The 19,644-nt window shown below is 34.8% G+C and overlaps 1 protein-coding gene and 1 long non-coding RNA gene across 6 annotated transcripts in view; one reads left to right on the top strand and one right to left on the bottom strand.

The window, feature by feature from the left end:
* LOC149788598 (uncharacterized) overlaps nt 1–7,984 on the bottom strand; it is a 58,162-nt gene extending 50,178 nt beyond the window's left edge. For 3 of the 5 annotated variants that reach the window (XM_089974649.1, XM_089974652.1, XM_089974653.1), the window contains exons 1-2: nt 7,617–7,984; nt 3,863–3,889 (exon numbers count right to left, since the gene is read on the bottom strand). In XM_089974649.1, the coding sequence (XP_089830775.1) occupies nt 3,863–3,889; nt 7,617–7,627 (38 nt within the window). In that variant the 5' untranslated portion in view covers nt 7,628–7,984. The remainder of the gene's footprint in view (nt 1–3,862; nt 3,890–7,616) is intronic. The other 2 variants (XM_089974650.1, XM_089974651.1) reach the window with 2 other exon arrangements.
* On the top strand, nt 4,102–18,909 carry LOC149788597 (uncharacterized). Its single transcript, XR_016424178.1, has 2 exons — nt 4,102–4,381; nt 18,801–18,909. It is a non-coding gene; the product is annotated as an uncharacterized LOC149788597 (long non-coding RNA).
* Nucleotides 18,910–19,644: the final 735 nt, after the last annotated feature.

Genomic DNA, 19,644 nt, shown 5'->3' with positions numbered 1-19,644 from the left:
ATCGTGTGCTGGAAGGTGGCGTTAAACCCTACAACAACAACAACAACACACCTGCCTTAATCATTCAACGGGGAATTACCTCAAAGAGGTTCATTATATACAACACAAACTCAGATAAACAACCAATTTATAGCACAATGCAGTCTAGTCATGGACCAAAATTAAAGAAACAATAAAGATAGTATAATACTCATATCGTTGATGTTTATAGTTACATCGTCTCGTGCTTTCTATCTTGATTGATAAGTCTCCTCCTCCCCCATTTCAATTTTGTCGGGAAATCATTTTGTCTTCTCGAATCCCACAATGTTCTGGATATGTTTTACTTGATAGAATCATCAAATACATGTAGCTGATTGGTTCGAATTTGGTATGATAAAACAGTGAATGTCTGAAAACAAACGATTAAAATCAAGCGTGTCAAAATTTTGCGACAATTGGAAGCCACTTAAGAGTATTACTAAATAATCAATTTTGGTCTTGTCACCTGACGTGCATTTTTTAAATCCCCCTTTTCAACCACCCTTCCCTTAGAAATACATAGATATTATTATTTATGCAAAAATTCAATAAACGTATACAATATAGATTTCTATTTCGGTCTTCTGAATACCAGACCTGTGGTATACCATATTTGCCAGGACGCCAGGATCCTGTTTAATTCATTTTATCATTTTAAAAAAAACCCTGAATATTTCAACTCGGTATGTATTATGAAAGTTATTACAAATATCTGAGATTGACAGTTCTGGCATCAAAGTCACCAACAAGAAAACTAAAACAAGACCTATTAGAATCTGTACCCTTTCAATTTTTATTTCATTATAACCTGCATCAGCTATACTCCGAACCTTCTTGTGGTATATCTATATTGATATGTATCACGTATTATGATCTGTCTAATTTTGATCCAAAGGGTATATTCTGATTCCAATTCTACAATATATACACACATACACAGATAAATCTGCCCCTATTTTATAGTCTGATGGTCGTTCCCTCTACGACAGATAGATCATATGCACTCGTTAAAATTCTGTGTATGTAGAGTCAATTTGCAGTTCTCATCTTAACAAAATCTGTAAGTACCACCCCAATATTGCGATCCTAGTTTTCGTTTTCATGCCCCAATAAATATCAAAGTATCTGTTATACTTCTATCTTGTTTCTTGCATATGTACTTTAGTGTCAGATTTTTAAGTTGTAGAATTGCAAGTGTTTAGTCTGTACATTTATTTGTTTGCTCATCTTTGTTTGTTCTTTTATTTTGATCTTTCTGCCTGTATCCCATAAGTTCCAGAGATTTTTTTTAAAGGTTCCTTAAATCTCATACGCTACATTTCCTTGTGTAGCCCTCTCAACTGTATGTATAAGTCTATTTTTGTCAGTTGTTACAAAACACATTTGAGTTTTTTTGTCATCAAAAAATCTACTCGACATTTCTGTCTTGAGATGCAGATGTTAATGTCATAGGTCAAGATTGTTCATTTGGATAAAGATGAACGGGTATAAATTGGGAAGGTAGGGTGAGAGTGCCAAATGACCAAATTAAGATAGAGGCGGCGATGAATAAATTGGCACTCCAAAGCAATTTTAATACGAAGGAATTATACTTGAGTCACTTGCTGAAAAGATTATTAGAACCAAAAGAACCAGCAGAATTCACACTATGCTGAGTCATCTTCGGACTTGATATCGGATTGGAGGACGACACTGTTAGGTTTTTTTTTAAGGTTATGCTTGTGTTCGCCGCTACTGCAAGATGAATATTTCGATTTCTTGCGATTTTTTGTTTTTCCAGTAGCTATCTTTACGTCACTCATGATACATGGTCAAAGATGGTGATAAATGATAAAAAGCAGATACAACTGACTGAGAATGATGTCTCAACACGTAATAAATCACGAATTTTCTTCTGACCCTGCAGAGTTCTTGAGAAGTACAGTTTTTGGTCTCACGCGCATGCTTACTGCAAGTACTCACCGAGGCAGCTGACCTGGAATGATATAGTCAGGTATCGAGTCCAAGATCTTTGCATTACTACAAAGCATGTGTCAACATTTACTAAATTGCTAAAGAACAAAGCTTATTGCGTTCTTATTGTATTGACGATTCCGAGTCTCTGAGAGAATCGCTCAGGGCCCGCATTAGCCCTCATTATTGAGACAGAGCTATCATTCGATTGATTTTCTAGACATCTGTGCTAGGTTTCCGGAAGTATAATTTTCGTCTCCATCACGCTTTTAAGACTTCGAAGATAACACTAATTGTATTTAGAGAAAGCAATATTTCGCATGAAACATTATGTGCATTTAAAGACAGCAATATCTCGTACGTAACATTAACTAGAGACATTAAGATCTCGTACAGAACATTAACAGTATTTACAGACAGCAAGATCTCGTAACATAACTGTATTGAAAGTCTGCATGTACATCGAATGATGTTGAGAATCCGCGGAAAAACTCAAAATAAATAAAGAAGAAACAACAGAAGAAGCATTCAAATCAATATCATTCTGATGACTGACATAATAAATAATTTCAAAAGGTCATTGTCCATAAAATAATGTAGAAGTACTTTGAATCAAAAGAATAAATAATGTTAAAAAATTCGGTTCTTTTGTGTCTCTGTGCGTGCATTTCACATTTATAGTCATTATTTGCTCATTTATGTGTAATTGTAAATGTTCCTCATTCTGAGCGAACATATCTAGTAACTTTAGAGATAATTGGACAATATAATATTTCCATATGGTGACGAACGTGAATGCATGAAAGCGTACGAGTGTTCAAATATGAATACTGCTCCATGCCGTAGCCATTCATTCCAACACGGACATCGTGATGAGTCAACACCACCAGCTTCATAGGGCATGCATTTACAGTAATATGCATGCATACAATCACCTATTCATATACATATTGAAATTATTGTTATTATTATTATTATTATTATTATTATTATTATTATTAGTAGTAGTAGTAGTAGTAGTAGTAGTAGTGGTAGTAGAAGTAATAGTATTAGTAGTAGTAGCAACATTATCAATTTAAATACTATCACATGCATGTTTACAGCATTAGCATGATTAGTAGAAGTTGTAATAGTAGTAGTAGTAGTAGTGGTAGCTGAAGCAATAGTTTTTGTTGTTGCTTTCAGATGTTCATTTTATCGGCACTTTGTCATAAAATTAACACCTCCACCAAATAATAATAATAATAATAATAATAATAATAATAATAATAAAATAATAATAATGTATGTATGTATGTATGTATGTATGTATGTATATGTGTGTGTGTGTGTGTGTGTGTGTTTATGAGGGCCTCAATGTAGATTATTTCTTCAGCTAATTGTTTTACCCTCTTTAAAAAAGTCATTATATATATATATATATATATATATATATATATATATATATATATATATATATATATATATATATATATATATATATATATATATATATATATATATATATATAAACCTTGAATATATTGCCAATGAACGATGAAGTACAAAAAGACAAAGATGAGACAACGAGGATAAGTTTCCCTTTCAAAGGGGGGGGGGGTGTTAGTGGCGTGTATAAAGATAATTAGATAACAAGAGATAAACATTACGATGATTGGTTGATTATAAATACTCAAATGAAATAATGTTGCACATAAGCTATATTTTGGAATACATATTAACTTCTGTCAAGAATTACAGGTGTTGGGAAAATATGAACGTGTTTTTCTGAGTTATGCTACATGCCGTTAGGAATGAAGTATTGTGCAGAGAGAATAAAAGCAACAGTTCATGTTTTCCCATGCAATGGTAGTAAACGTTTTAATATGTAGTAATTTTACTTTTATACCTACAGCTGAATATCAAAGAGGACACACTGCAAGAAACAAAGTACCTGAATTACTGCTGGATTGAAAAGTAAATACAATGCCGTATCTTAAAAAAATACACACTAACAGTATTCATGCGCACATTGGACAGACCAGCGACATTGAAATTATTAGCATATCGCGCACTTAGTCATTCCTTACAAATATAAATCTCGTTTTTGGTCTACTTAAAAATTGAAATTTAGAGTCATGTTGTGAATGAAATGCACCTTGAAACTACTTTACCACCTGGTGTCCAATGGAGATTTTTTTTCTTCTTCTCTAGATCCAACTAAATTCTACTTTTCTAGTTGTGATAGACTACATTTATTAGCTGGGTCAATTCCGTACGATTTACGTGTGACTGGAGGGACTGGTCTTGATTAAGTCTAAATTACAGATCAATTTCGCGGTGTGGCTCAAATTTTGGAACCCATGTAATTCTGAAGAGCTGAAATAACTAAGAAGGTACATTTTGAGGAAATTCAGGATGCAAAAAGGTAATTATGTTTATTCTCATTGTTATTACCAGCTAAAGAAGACATATGTTTATGTCCTGTCACTTGCATATTATCTGTTCGAAGGACCCCAATAATGTACGTGATCTGTATGATTGTATCGCTACTATAAATCCAAAATTTTCTCAAATAGTAAAACGGGGAAAATTTCAAGCAGCTAGGGTATAACAGCCCATTTCGCCAGCGGAAATGATGCTTATTTGTTGTCTTCGCCTATTGACTCTGAAGGTGTTGCTTTTCTGTCAAAATCCGATTTCTTCAGTTGCATTTGTTCCCGAATTTAGTGTCTGAGCTGACCTGTAAAATGGACGTATCTGAAGAAAACAGGATAACCATTGGCCTTCATACGACTTTTATGCTATTTTTATAGACCACAGAGAGCATAGCACATAACCTGAACAATTCGATCTGCATATAGTTGTGAACATTTCTCCAAATAAGTGTTTAAATAATCAGAACGGTATTTTCAATATTGTGTATGTTGTGGAGATTGCAGATATAACGTTTAATCATTTGCTTTGTTGAAAGTCTCTGGTGACTCATTTAATCGATCCACATAGTCAACTTTATCATCTCAACTTTCAAATGTATCAAACAGCTTGTTCAGTTCATCCACAGAAAATCTAATAAATCAAAAGCTCCTGCGTCTCCTACATGAGCGTACCTTTGTGTTCACAAACAAAAGTAGTTCCTAACACGATACTATTTTAGACACACGGTGTCGTGCAGTATGACGCAGTGCAGTATGGAGAAATACTGCATGATTTTGACAATGTAATGCTAATGCGGAAAAAATGAGCATGTCATACATTTGAAATACAAGACACGTTACCGTATCAAACAGTTCCTTCATCTACTGAAAAATGTAGTAACCATCGCGTGTAGGTTGAAGATCGAAACAATTTATCATAAAGTACTTCATAGTGAAGGGTTCAATGCATGAAACGACTCGGGTGGATCTTCTCCCTTTAATATGCACACATAGGAAAACAGTTGTGATTTATTTCTGTTCAAGTGCACAAATGGGGAAAGAGAATCTAGCTATTAATGTGCGAATATAAACTCAAAATCAAGCAATTGTTTAAACTGAACTGGCAGAAGCGTGCGTTACAAAAGCGTCCATCTTTACCCTGCTATGCCGGTAGAGAGCCTAATTTGTAGTTGGTGGATTGAGAATTAAAGTAGACTGCTGAACACTGTGACAAAATAAAGAAGACTGCTGAACATTGTGACAAAATTAGGGCGACTGTTATACACTGGAACAAAATAAAGTAAACTGTTGAATACTGGAACAAAATAATGTAGACTGTTGAACACTGGAACAAAATAAAGTAGACTGTTGAACATTGGAACAAAAATAAAGTGGACTGTTGAACACTGTGACAAAATAAAATAGACTATTGAACACTGTGACAAAATAAAGTAGACTGTTGAACACTGTGACAAAATAAAGTAGACTGCTTAACACTGGGACAAAATAAAGTAGAATGCTGAACACTGGGACAAAATAAAGTAGACTGTTGAACACTGTGACAAAATAAAGTAGACTGCTTAACACTGGGACAAAATAAAGTAGACTTCTGAACACTGGGAAAAATAAAGTAGACTGCTGAACACTGGGACAAAATAAAGTAGACTGTTGAACAGGGGGACTAATTAAAGTAGACTGCTGAACACTGGGACAAAAGAAAGACTGTTGAACACTGTGACAAAATAAAGTAGAATGATGAACACTGGGACAAAGTAAAGTAGACTGCTTAACACTGGTACAAAATAATTAAGTAGACTGTTGAACACTGTTACAAAATAAAGTAGACTGTTGAACACTGGGACAAAATAAAATAGACTGCTGAACACTGGGACAAAATATAGTAGACTGTTGAACACTGGGAAAAAAGAAAATAAACTGCTGAACACGGAGACAAAATAAAGTAGACTACTGAACGCTGGGACAAAATAAAGTAGATAATACATGTGATCACTATATTCTGTAAAACAGCTACCCATCTGAGGGAAAAGAAACAACATTTTTAATCCGCAGACAATTTATCTTAAATTATTAGTTTACTATGTGGATATATATGAAATTTCATATTAGCTTTATGACTGGTTACCGTTCCTCCACTGGATAGATACCTTTGAATGATGAGCTAGGGAATGCATAATTTAGATAGCTGCTATCTACATTTCATATTTCTTTCTTCTTTATAGCTCTGTTACTCTTGAGCTGTCCGACTGTAAATCAAATTTGCTGTCTGGTTCAAACAATTTCGCTAGATAATGCTAACCCATGTCATGAGCAAGTAATTTACTTTGTACCAGATTAGAATTTTAATTAATTAACGGTCATTTTTTTTCCCCTCAATATTATATACGAATTTTGTAACTGGTTGCAGGCCGAGGCCTGAATTGTATCCGTATCTTATTCGTAATGTCTAGTGGCTAATTTTTGTAAAACAATTTTTATTCGAGTCTCAGCTATATTGCTTAATTTACTTTTGCAGTTGTCCGGGCATTTGTCAGGTTTTCTTTCCCAGACTGAACTAGCAGCTTCTAACTGACTGTTCTGTATGTAAATCAGCTCTTTAAGTGATGTAATAATTCTTGTTGAGCTGTCTGGACTGTTGTTTAACAACATTCTTATTTAGATCTCTGGATCTTCGGCGTGTATTCGATGCTAGCAGCTATTCACTTAGTGACATACACGCTACATCTAATGTTGAACACATCTTTATTTTTTCGTTTTGAGCGGCCTTCATTATTTGCTAAATGAAATATAACTGGCACGCGTATATAATTTATATTGTATCCCTACCCCCTTCTTTATATCGACCATTTAATCAGAGTTTGTAATGACATGGTAAGTATATTATAAATGATGACGTATCATCTTTGGGCTTGAGTATAACCCTTGAACGGAATTCACACAGACCCCAAATTTAGTGAATATATAAGATATCGCCTTATTTTGTATCAATAAATACAAATTTAATTTTTGACGCTGAACAAATGGATTTTTAGTGGTATCATTTTCTATGCCGTACACAGCGGAATTGGAGGAAGAGGTCTGATTAAATGAATCATAGTAACGATTTCCTGTCAGTCAAGCATAATCTCTCTCTCTCTCTCTCTCTCTCTCTCTCTCTCTCTCTCTCTCTCTCTCTCTCAACAAGCCATGATAATGTATATGTCAGGTCCATACGGCTACTGTACTTACCATAACAACATCTCCAGAATCTGACTGCTGAAGCAGGGTAGAATCTCATCACTAAACCAAAGGGATGTGCATCACTCCTGGCCTTAATTTCCCATTCTTCCAACAAACAAAAAATAAGACGCAGAGGAAAGAAATCAGAAAAAGAATCAGCTTGTAAGAAGGACAAGGACTTTCATTGAGTCTGTTGAAATTGACAGATGTCTCTAATATTTCCTATATGTGTGTGAATTCCTGGATGGCACATATTATCAAGCCAGTGGTGATGAATTGCAATAACGTACAGGAGATACAGAAAGCATAATATTGGTTCCTGTGGAGTTGTAGACTTTCCCGTTATGCGAACAACGCAGGTCAAAATCTGCACTGGGTCAAGTAACTACGCGGCAGGCAGTTTAATGTTTACAGTGGGAGGGGCTTATGCAGAGATATGGTATTATTCAAGAAACAATCTTTGCGAGAAATTGGATTCTATTTTTTGGTGTAAATATTTGTGTCGCATATTAGCTATCCGTTATAAGAATCTGAAAATAAAACCGAGCTTCTTAAGAATATTTCAAAACATGACAAACCCACCAATGAAAACGAACAATGAACGAAGACGTACATAAACTTATTTGCAAATACAGAAGGTATCATGACGACACACAATACTTCAAGCATATCTCTCTCTCTCTCTCTCTCTCTCTCTCTCTCTCTCTATATATATATATATATATATATATATATTGTTTTTATTTCATCTTTTATTTTATATACCTTTTACAGAAGTGTAGCATCTTTACCTTCGAACTTAATCCTTTATTACTCAGTGTATAACTTAATCCTTTATTACTCAGTGTATAACTTAATCCTTTATTAATCAGTGTATAACTTAATCCTTTATTACTCAGTGTATCACTTAATCCTTTATTACTCAGTGTATAACTTAATCCTTTATTACTCAGTGTATAACTTAATCCTTTATTAATCAGTGTATAACTTAATCCTTTATTACTCAGAGTATAACTTAATCCTTTATTACTCAGTATATAACTTAATCCTTTATTACTCAGTGTATAACTTAATCCTTTAGTACTTAGTGTATAACTTAATCCTTTATTACTCAGTGTATAACTTAATCCTTTAGTACTCAGTGTATAACTTAATCCTTTAGTACTCAGTGAATAACTTAATCCTTTAGTACTCAGTCTACAACTTAATCCTTTATTACTCAGTGTATAACTTAATCCTTTAGTACTTAGTGTATAACTTAATCATTTAGTACTCAGTGTATAACTTAATCCTTTAGTACTCAGTGTATAACTTAATTTGGTCGGCAATATCTTCCATAATGTTTTTTTTATACATGTGTTCATTATTTATAGAATTATTAAGATGCTTCGTATAGCCAACATTGTGCTGATTTGCCATAAACCGTACCGCTACTAATGTTACTGTTGCTTATTGATGACGTACGTAAGCAGTAAAAGAAATAGTTCACGAATTCCCGACAATCAAGTGTAAACTGATATGAAACATACGTACACTCTAATTTAAAGCATTAAGACAGACTGGATAAAGTTCCCAGATCTACCGGTATGCCATGAATTTTGCCATTTAAACTTGAAATCTAATAATGATATCTGAATTAACCTAGACAGCAATAGCTGACTGTGACAGAATTATTGCTTATGTCAAACGGGACGAACGCAGCTAAAGCGTGTTATTTTTCTGCTGTATCTTATTTACTTGGGACGCGATGCTGATTAATCTGCCTTTATCATAAAAAATAACAATATTTCCAGATTCATTCTCGTACATCACTACGCATTATCCTATATATTCGTCTATTTCTTTGATCTGAAAATGTATGTTTAACGTATAATAAACTATGCAGGCGTTTAAGATTCGTGAGTTCGTATATACCACAATCAATAAACTATGCAGGCACTTAGAATTTACGAGTTTTATATACCACAGAGAATAAGCTATACAGACGAGTACAATTCATGAATTTACATATACCACAGTTAATAAACTATGTAGGCATTTACAATTCATCAGCTTGTACATACCACAGTTAATAAACTATGTAGGCATTTACAATTTATGAGTTCGTATATACCACAGTCAATAAACTATACCTACATTTACGATCTCATCTCTGCCTGCGTGGGTTCGAGTCGTGCTCGGCTAACGTAGGTACGTGAGAAAGCTTGCCAGTAAATTCTCTTGGATCGGTTGTTCTTCCAGGGTTCTTCCTCCACCAGTTATACTGGCCGCCATGTATAGTCTATCTTGTGCTGAAAAATGGTGTTAAACCCTACAACAACAACTACAATTCATGAGTTTGTATATACTATAATCAATAAACTATGCATACATGTACAATTCATGAATTCGTGTATAAAAGTCAATAAACTATGCATACATGTCCGATTCATGAGTTCGTGTACAAAAGTTAATAAATTATGCAAGGATGTACAATTCATCTATGCAGACATGTACAATTCATGAATTTGTGTATAAAAGTCAATAAACTATGCATACATGTACGATTCATGAGTTCGTGTACAAAAGTTAATAAATTATGCAGGGATGTACAATTAATCTATGCAGACATGTACAATTCATGAATTCGTGTATAAAAGTCAATAAACTATGTATACATGAATAATTCATGAGTTCGTGTACAAAAGTTACTAAATTATGCAGGCATTTACAATTAAACTATGCAGACATGCACAGTTCATGATTTTGTATATACCACAGTCAAAATATTATGCAGACATGTACAATTCATGAGTTCGTGTATACCACAGTCACTAAAACATGTAGATATTTGCATTTCATGAGTTCGTATATACCACAGTCAATACACTATGTAGACGTTTAAAATTCATGACTTCTTCCCCATCCCAGCAACACTTTTAAGCTGTCTGATTGTGAAGTGTCGAATTTTGAAGTACAGAAAATTTAAAGTTGAATGTATTTAGCATTTAAGATTATCGCAGTTAAGCCAGAAAAGTCTTTGTGAAGGGTCACTCTTAACTTTTGTCGATCATCTCCTCCATGTCAGTGTAAACTTCAAAGGAACAATATTTCCGAACCAGTGAAATTGACCGGGGGTATCTTAATGGGGACAAGAACCCCAACCTGCACAATTTTACTGTAAATAGGATATTTAGTAGTTTGTGCATATAATCTATCCCGACTATTTTTTTCTTTGCATCTATTGTATTTGCACGAACATTTCATACAAAATATTGTCCTGTATTCCGAGATCAAACGGAAAGAACCTGCCCCGAATTTGTTAGGTCCCTTCCATACAAACAGGATGTTACGTCATTTGAGACGATTAACGTATAAGAGCTGTATTCAATTTGTGCAGCGAAGTGTCAAGTAGGAACAAGATGGTTCAATGCGCAGCTCTAAATTGTGTGAATAATAGCAGTTCTGGAACAATTTTCAGTTATTTTACTCTTTTTTTTCCTCCATCTTTGAAAAGTAAGAAATTATCTACCAAATTAAATAACATTAAAGAAATGTTTACGCTTTTTCATTCAATGTTTCCAACATCAATTGTTCATGCACATTTAATTTTATATGTAACTGCATCGGATGAATATGCATTTTTCTTCCACACTTACATTCAAGACTGTTTTCCACTCGTTGTATAATAAACCCTTCCTTCCCATTCTGCATTAATCGAATTTCAGTTTTGTATGTGGTCCCCTTTAAACAGTCTTTAGAAGTAAACATTTGAGCTACCGACCCAAACGGCTTGGTAGGAATCTATGTCCACTCATCATATTTTCAAAGGGAAAATTGTCACGCACTGTCGTACACACATCCTGATCTGTCTAAATCTGATGAACGAAATTATTTCTTTGGGAAAGATTAGGAACCCTTGCCTACGATTGGGTAGAATAAATTAGGGCGTACACTTTAGAGCAATCTGACTTTAAAGTGACGACCCTAGTGTAAATTCTTTAGTCTGGAAAAATTTCCTCTGAGAAGAAACTTTGTCTCTACCCCGTGGAAGCCTAAAGATTAGTGCTTTCCTCGTGAAACAAGAAAGGGGCCAGTGGTCGTTGTATAAAAGGAAATGCATTTTTAGTGGTCAGACGAGAAAAACTTGAAAGAAAAGCAGCGACGAGGTACGCAATTTTAGTTTCACGTAATATTCTATTATTTGATTGCTTGTTTTATGCAAATGTGTTTGCTATGACTAGGTTTATTTTATTCATGGAAATGTGTTGATGTTAGAGTTCTTATGCAACTTTATTCAATTTGATTGAGAGTGTTGATGCTAGAGTTATTATGCAATATATTTTATTCAATTTCATTGAAAGCGTTGATGATAGAATTATTATGCAATTTACCTTTTAATTATACAGTTATTAGTTCATTGGTAGAATTGATTGCATGCGATCCAAATGTTCATTTGTGTAAGATTTCATATGGTTATATGAAATAACTTCTTTTGTTGTTAGGACGATACAGATCATCGTGAGTTAACGATATTTACCTAATTATATCTGATTTTGTCATTCTTGGATAATCTTGTAGTTGTATCATATGTAAATTAATACGGTAATACTTAGTAGTCACGTGGGAGTTCAAGACTTGCTGCTGGAAAGTGAGGTCAATGTCCTACCGTACTAAGTCAGCATTTAATCAGTGTGGGAATAGCCACGGGCTCTGAATAACTTTAAAGGAATTGTTTGTACATTTAAATAATTTTTATACAGTATTATGGGGTGAATGTGTCCTTTAAATAACAGCTTTCGGAGACAAGGACGAGACAGTCCGGAGATTAGAGTACGGGAAAAGAAAGAAAGAAGGAAGAGGTCAGAGTAAAAGGACCAGGAAGTCTATGAAGGGGCAGAACCTAATGTTTGGAAGGATGAACTAGCAGACGTTGATATACGGTTAAAGTGAATGAAGGTGATGCAGTCAGTCGTGGATTTTGCGCTCTTTCACATTCGTTATGATGATGTGATAAATCCAAATTTGACACGCCTATTAAATTCTACTTATATAATCTAACTTGAATTTGAATTACCGTTAATTTGTTTTGATTAAATTTGTTATTTTATTGTCAAAGCGGACTCGTATTGTTTTATTTCTTCCCAGTATTCTCGCTCAGTTCTATGTTCTATGTTGAAATTCCATTCTTCTTTCACTCCCATCGGGTTATAATATCGAAGGAGGTCATCCTCTGGATAACGCAGCCAAACCAAATTAACCACCCCTCTTTATAAGAGGGCGACGTTACACTGATAATTTGCATAGTATTGAATTTTAAGTACACGATACACGGGCTGCTATTGACCTTGCGACATTTCAGGTATTCTTATATTGCATGTCGTTAAATAGTCTCACAAACAGCTCAGTGGTCCCACAAACTGCTCAGTGGTCGCACAGACTGCTCAGTGGTCTCACAAACTAATCAGTGGTCCCACAAACTGATCGGTGGTCCCACAAACTACTCAGTGGTCCTACAATCTGTTCAGTGGTCCCACAAACTGCTCGGTGGTCCCACAAACTACTCTGTGGTCCCACAATCTGTTCAGTGGTCCCACAAACTGATCAATGGTCCCACAAACTCATTAGATGAAAAGAAATATGAAATAACTTTCAGCTCAGATAACTCTGTTAATACTGCTTTGATGTTGCTCAAATCAGAACATTTGTTTTCCTCTTTTGAAGTTGCTATAATCTAAAACTTTCTCTCCTCAGAGTTAGATTGATAAGGCTCACGAGTGTCTTAATTGGCTAATACGTGAGTAAAGACGGTTGTCCAATTGGCTAATACGTGAGTAAAGATGGTTGTCCAATTGGCTAATACGTGAGTAAAGAGGGTTGTCCAATTGGCTAATACGTGAGTAAAGACGCTTGTCCAATAGGCTAATACGTGAGTAAATAGGGTTGTCCAATTGGCTAATAAGTGAGTAAAGACGGTTGTCCAATTGGCTAATACATGAGTAAAGAGGGGTGTCCAATTGGCTAATACGTGAGTAAAGAGGGATGTCCAATTGGCTAATATATGAGTAAAGACGGTTGTCCAATTGGATAATACGTGACTAAAGAGGGGTGTCCATGTCCAATTGGCTAATACGTGAGTAAAGAGGAGTGTCCAATTGGCTAATACGTGAGTAAAGATGGGTGTCCAATTGGCTAATACGTGAGTAAAGAAGAGTGTCCAAACTAGTGGATTTTTTTAAAGAATGAAAAAGGTGTATCACCATTCTAGTTACAGTTCGAATAGTTCACTTGTGTTGCTGGATTATTGTCAGGGTTAATGTAAACAGTCCATCAAGTGGTCATTCGATGCCCTCTGAGTAATGGACCAACTGAATGCAGACCTTTTAGCCAGACACAACTGTTTTCATGTGTGCTCTTTTCAGATAATAATAGCAATTCTTACCATATCCTGACATTTTTTATGGGTTGACAGTTACAGTCGGCTGTCACACGTTGCTAATTTGATTAACAATAATCAGTTAGAAAAATATAAAGCTTAGCACAACAAGCTATTTAAACAATCAATTTATTATTATTATTGTTATTATTATTAAACAATAAAAAGTAGCAATATTAGACTTCGCTCAACCTTGCAAGTTATTATTTCATTGAATTTTCTATGTACATGTGTACAACCCCATGTAGATTCTGTATAGTACTTAAGTTATTTGTTTTGTTCTGGTTTTGTTTATGCAATCGTCTTTTATGGTTTTGTGCTCTTGAAAAAGGAATCGGTAGGACTGGTTTCACACCAGTTATGCACTGATATGTGTCACAGAGAGAGAGAGAGAGAGTATGATAATAATAAGAAGAAGAAGAAGAAGAAGGAGAAGAAAAAGAAGAAGAAAAGAATATTTCATTTACTTTCATTTTGTCAGGGAATGTAGCTTTACTCAGTAAAGGACGGGGATTATTTCTAAAGACGTTTTTATTTTCAATTTTTCTAAAAGATTTGTAATTTTCTACATACATCGAGAAACAGCGATTTAAAAAAGACGAGAGAGAGAGAGAGAGAGAGAGAGAGAGTTAACTATTCATTGACATTCAACTGATCAAATTTAAATTTCTTGGTGGAGAATTTTTTTTCTCAAAAGGCCAATTAATAGTCTTAATTTTGCTATTTCATGTCTTGATGCGTGGATTTAAGTTTAACTTGTGCCATTACAATATAAACATATAATGCCTCAAAGTTCTTCCTTTATAATAAAAGAATATGATTATAAAATTAATAATGAATTTTATCCTAAAATTACGGTACAATTAAACATAATGAATTTGAACCTAAAATTAGGATACTATTTAATATAATGAAAGTGTATATAAGCTAATAAAAATGGATTTTATTGCAGTAGTAATGGATAGCCATGGAGTTAATCAACCATGAACAAATTAAAAACATTGAAGAGTGTCCAAGATTATGAAAATAACCATGGAGCTTATGTCAACTCTGGGCAAATGAAAAGCCTTGAAGTGTGTCCAAAAATGAAAAGCCTTGAAGTGTGTCCAAAACGATGACAACAGCCATGGAACTTATATCAACCGCAAACAGATTAAAAATATACATTTAAGCATGTCCAAAATGCTGATGATCCTTTCATAACTACTAATTAACTCTCTCAAACCTCGTTACACAAACAATCGACAGACGACAATATTCTTATGCTAAATTTTTACTATTATTGAGGAAATTGTATGAATGAAATTTGTATTAGACATGTTTTCCATTGGCATTAAACTTGTATTCCAGTCGAATCTCTTGTTCGTTGCATATTGCGTCATTGTGAGGATTTAAATATGCACAAACTTGTCCAACAAACGTTTCATTCAGAAATGATTCCGAGAACAGCTACCAGAAACCTGTCCCTGTCGCAGCAACTTTGAAAAAGCCAGATTCATCAAGCGGAGTACATATGTAAGTTCGATAGCCACTGGATGCCACCAACGGCCCGTAAATCCGTCATTTTGGAAAGCCGTGTCATAACCTGTTCAGAAGAACATATTTTGAGAAAGTTGTATCAAGACATGCGTGACCATACCCTAATCCACCGAGTCTCTCTGGAGTCCAAACGCATCGAAGTTCTCTTGCAACAGAGCATTATCGAGTCTACCCGTGGTTCATGGACTTAACTGACTTAACTGACATAAATTTTATGGGACAAAAAATAAGGAGAGAATTGATGACTTATCATTACATGTGAAAACACAATAGGAAAAAATGACACTTGGGAACTTCATTACACAATTCATATACAGCTCTTTGAATATTGTGGGTGTGTGCTACATGTGTACCTCCCCATCGCAAACCTAAAGAAGTTCAAGCCTATGTCATCAACACAGATGACAGACATCAACCAGGAATCTAGTGGGTAGCCGTCTACTTTCCCAACGGTGTGTACTATTTTAGTTCATATGGACTCCGTCATCTGGAAGATATCATTGACTTTACGCGAATAAATGCTGTATTGACTAGATTCAATAATGATATCGAACGGATCAAATTCCATGGTATGTGGACAATATTGGGTGCATTTACTTTATCAACGTAGTCTGTGATTTCACTTAGAACATTTAGTGACTTGTTTGATCGTTCGTACTCTAGAAATGATGATAAACTATAAATATATTTTGTGAGCATTGTCTTTATCTCAAAAACATAATGTACATCGATGGCAAAATGACCGAATCTAACATCATTGGATGCCATGTTTTACTTCACAACGTCGTCAACCTTGTAAGTTTGTTTTTATTCTGTTTGTGTTCGTTAAGCTTATTCTTCTTATTAAACATGTTGATATTAGAAAAAGAAATTGTGCTGTTTTGATTTTGTTGTATTGAAAACAAAGATTCATATTTCTCTCCGTCGATTTTGGTCATGTTTTCTTTCATGTCCATGTACATGAGTCGGAGGGATGCTTTTCGTCTCATCCGTGCTTTTTCTATGCAAAGCGATGCGTTCACCGGTCATGACATCCGTAGGGAACTACATAAAGAAGTCAAGAATGAGTCATACGCCGGTATGTTTGGCGAGATCTTAGTACACCTAAAGTATGCACGTCGCTAAGTCAAACAACTCGATGAGTTCGATCCAGACAGGACCGTAATGCATTTAAAAAATGTCAAATCAAATGATCTTCATGACATTGGAGGAAGAAGTGATAGTTCAAAAGAAGACGTGGGAAAAAGAAAAAGTGCTACAGACGAGTCAATGCTGTGCTGTGAAACCCAGCCGAGGAGAATTAGAGTCGGCTAGATTGAAAACTGAGACATGAAACTGCAGCAAAAACAACGGTAGTGGCATCAGCAGCAACACCGATAGATGCATTAATTCTTAGTCCCTGACACAAGGGATTGGGAAAGTATCAGAATCAGACCCCTTATCCTTCATTATCAATCCTCGATTTGGATATAGATGTAGTTGAAGATGTTGTGCCTTCAGATGTAGACTCGGGAGGTTTTGCTTACAAAAATCAACTGTACTGAAAACCAAACTGATGAAGATCCAAGAAAATAAATTAAGAAGCATGTGTCATCAAGAGTGGATGCCGGAGACAAGAAGGAGACCCAAGAGCCTACTCCACCAAGACATAATGGAAGAAAAATGGAAGGAACTGAGGGTAGAGATGTGTAGTCAGGATTGCCAAGCCAGGGGATGTAATCACTAGGGATAGGAGCAGCAGAAAACAAATGCCATTTTCGGAGAGAGAGAGAGAGAGAGAGAGAGAGAGAGAGAGAGAGAGAGAGAGAAAGTGTGTGATATTTACTAATATTTTTGGCCAAGCAATATGTCTATGTTGTTGACAACTGACTCGATCCTTTTACCCATTCTTTTGTGTTTGTATGTTTGTGTATAAGAGTATATTATTGTGTCTATAAACACTTTCTTACCCTTCCTTGTGTGTGACAGTATGTTTGTGTATTTGTGTGTAAGTGTGTGAATCAATAATTCCTACCCTTTTCCTTGGACTTGTGTTTTGATTGTAGGGGGTGTGTTTGGACAGTAATCAAAAAAATTGTTCTGGATTATAGATCTGTTCTGTGGATAGTAATTAAAAAGTGCGTGCTGGATTGTATATGTGTTCTGTGGATAGTAATTGAAAGTGTGTGTTGGATTGTATATATGGTGTGTTTGGATTGTAGATACAAACATTGCATTATTCCTTGTTTCCATTAACTTTGAACTCTTATTTTCCTTCACCATTGTAACGGTACCATTCTCGTTTGTGCCTATAAACTCTTTTGTGGACATAAACGCTTTCTTCCATATATACATGTGTATCCTTATAACACAATTCCCATGTTAAATAAATATATATATTTAAAGTAGGAATTCCCCTTTTTCCTCAAGAGGTCCCCGTATGGTAATCAACGGGTGCCTACATAATTTTGATATGTCCCCCAAGTAGCCCAAATACAACTACTCATATGTGTTTTTTAGATAAATACTGTATACAGTCACAGAACTTTGTGTAGATGAAGTGAGTGTCTCATAAATATCATAATCATCATCGGTGTTGTTATTGCCATGTAGTCATTGTTTTGCACTGAATCACTTAAACAGTCTGTGTTCCGACTAAAGTCGTTATGTTGTATAACCACTAAACTTATCATGATATTAATGATATGACTATCGTATATACTCTCTTATACGTCAAGTCCAACTGCAAACATTATATACCCTCATCATCCGTCGCATTATGCGCAGGCACATCCTGGTACATGCCGTTTATTTGGAGTAACCAGCAGAACAAACAGGATATGTTGTTTTCATTTTGGACTTGACTTATACGCGAGTACATCCTGTATATACATGCGTTATCCCTAGATACATATATTTGATTCTTATTTAAAATGGGTTGCCTGTTCTGGGGTTTTGGACATTTTGCAGACGTTAAGAACAGCTTTGTGTCGGCTGGTAATTGACTTTGAATACTTGCTTAGCTAAACAGGCATCATTCTTGTCGATTTCATGCCTGTATATTTAATGAGTCAGTGCTAAAGTACATGCCTGCAAAGATGACGGAACAAGTACTCCATATCCATGAATCTAAGTATTAAGAAAAGTCATATTTTTGCAACGCAACAAAAATGCGATCAAATAAATAAAATAACAGCAATATATGGACTGTCTATGACACAATCATTAATATGTTGTTGTTTTTTTTCATTTTCTTCCAGGACAGTTTGCATCAATAGAAAACAGGGGCAAGGATTATACAGAAAAATGAAGTGGGTGCTGATCAAAGTTACCAGAGGATATCTGTTGGATTAAAACACTTATAAAGCATAATATTTAATCTCTTTGAATAAATCTCTCTCTCTCTCTCAAACACACACACACACACAATTACGATCATATCAACCTACACATCTACTACAATCCATCCATCAATTCAAACACACATACATGCATACATGCATTTACCACACCTACATACCTATCAGAAAATCCTATCAATTACACATCTAGCTAATTATGTCTTACGATGTATACTTAACCAAGTCATTATATATTCTTCTCAAATATTTAATCATGATAAAACTGTTTATTTTGTTTATATAAGGAAAACAATGTCGAATTTGAGGATTTGAATACCCTGAAAATGGCTTTATTCTTGCAAATAGATCTTTATCAGCTTCAGAATGACTTGATCCGTCTTGCCAAATATGGAACGAGACTTGATATTAATAAGTGGTAAGCACCTTCTATTTTAGCCTTTTTCCAATTTGAATTATGACCGGTATTTAGCTTCAAAGAATACCTTGACAACCTTTTGACATCAAGAAAACTTTTGTCCCGTTTGATTTTTACTTTTTCCGTCAAAATATAAGTGAGTTACGGCCTACGATTAATTTAAAAGTCCAGCTTATTTGCTATCTTGAGCAAGGAGCCTTGATTTTATTTGCGTTATGTATTTACTTGCGTATGCCTGAAGTGAGTAACATATCGTTTGAATATAAAAATGTCTGCATCAAATATTCCTATGTTTGGAAAGGACCCACTATTTCATGTCATAGGCAT

Source organism: Sinohyriopsis cumingii, chromosome 11 (assembly GCF_028554795.1).
Source record: "Sinohyriopsis cumingii isolate HCF-2022 chromosome 11, ASM2855479v2, whole genome shotgun sequence".
NCBI classification, from domain to species: Eukaryota; Metazoa; Mollusca; class Bivalvia; order Unionida; family Unionidae; genus Sinohyriopsis; species Sinohyriopsis cumingii.
The sequence above is the reverse complement of the archived record's forward strand: the minus strand, read 5'-3'. Positions and strand labels throughout refer to the sequence as shown.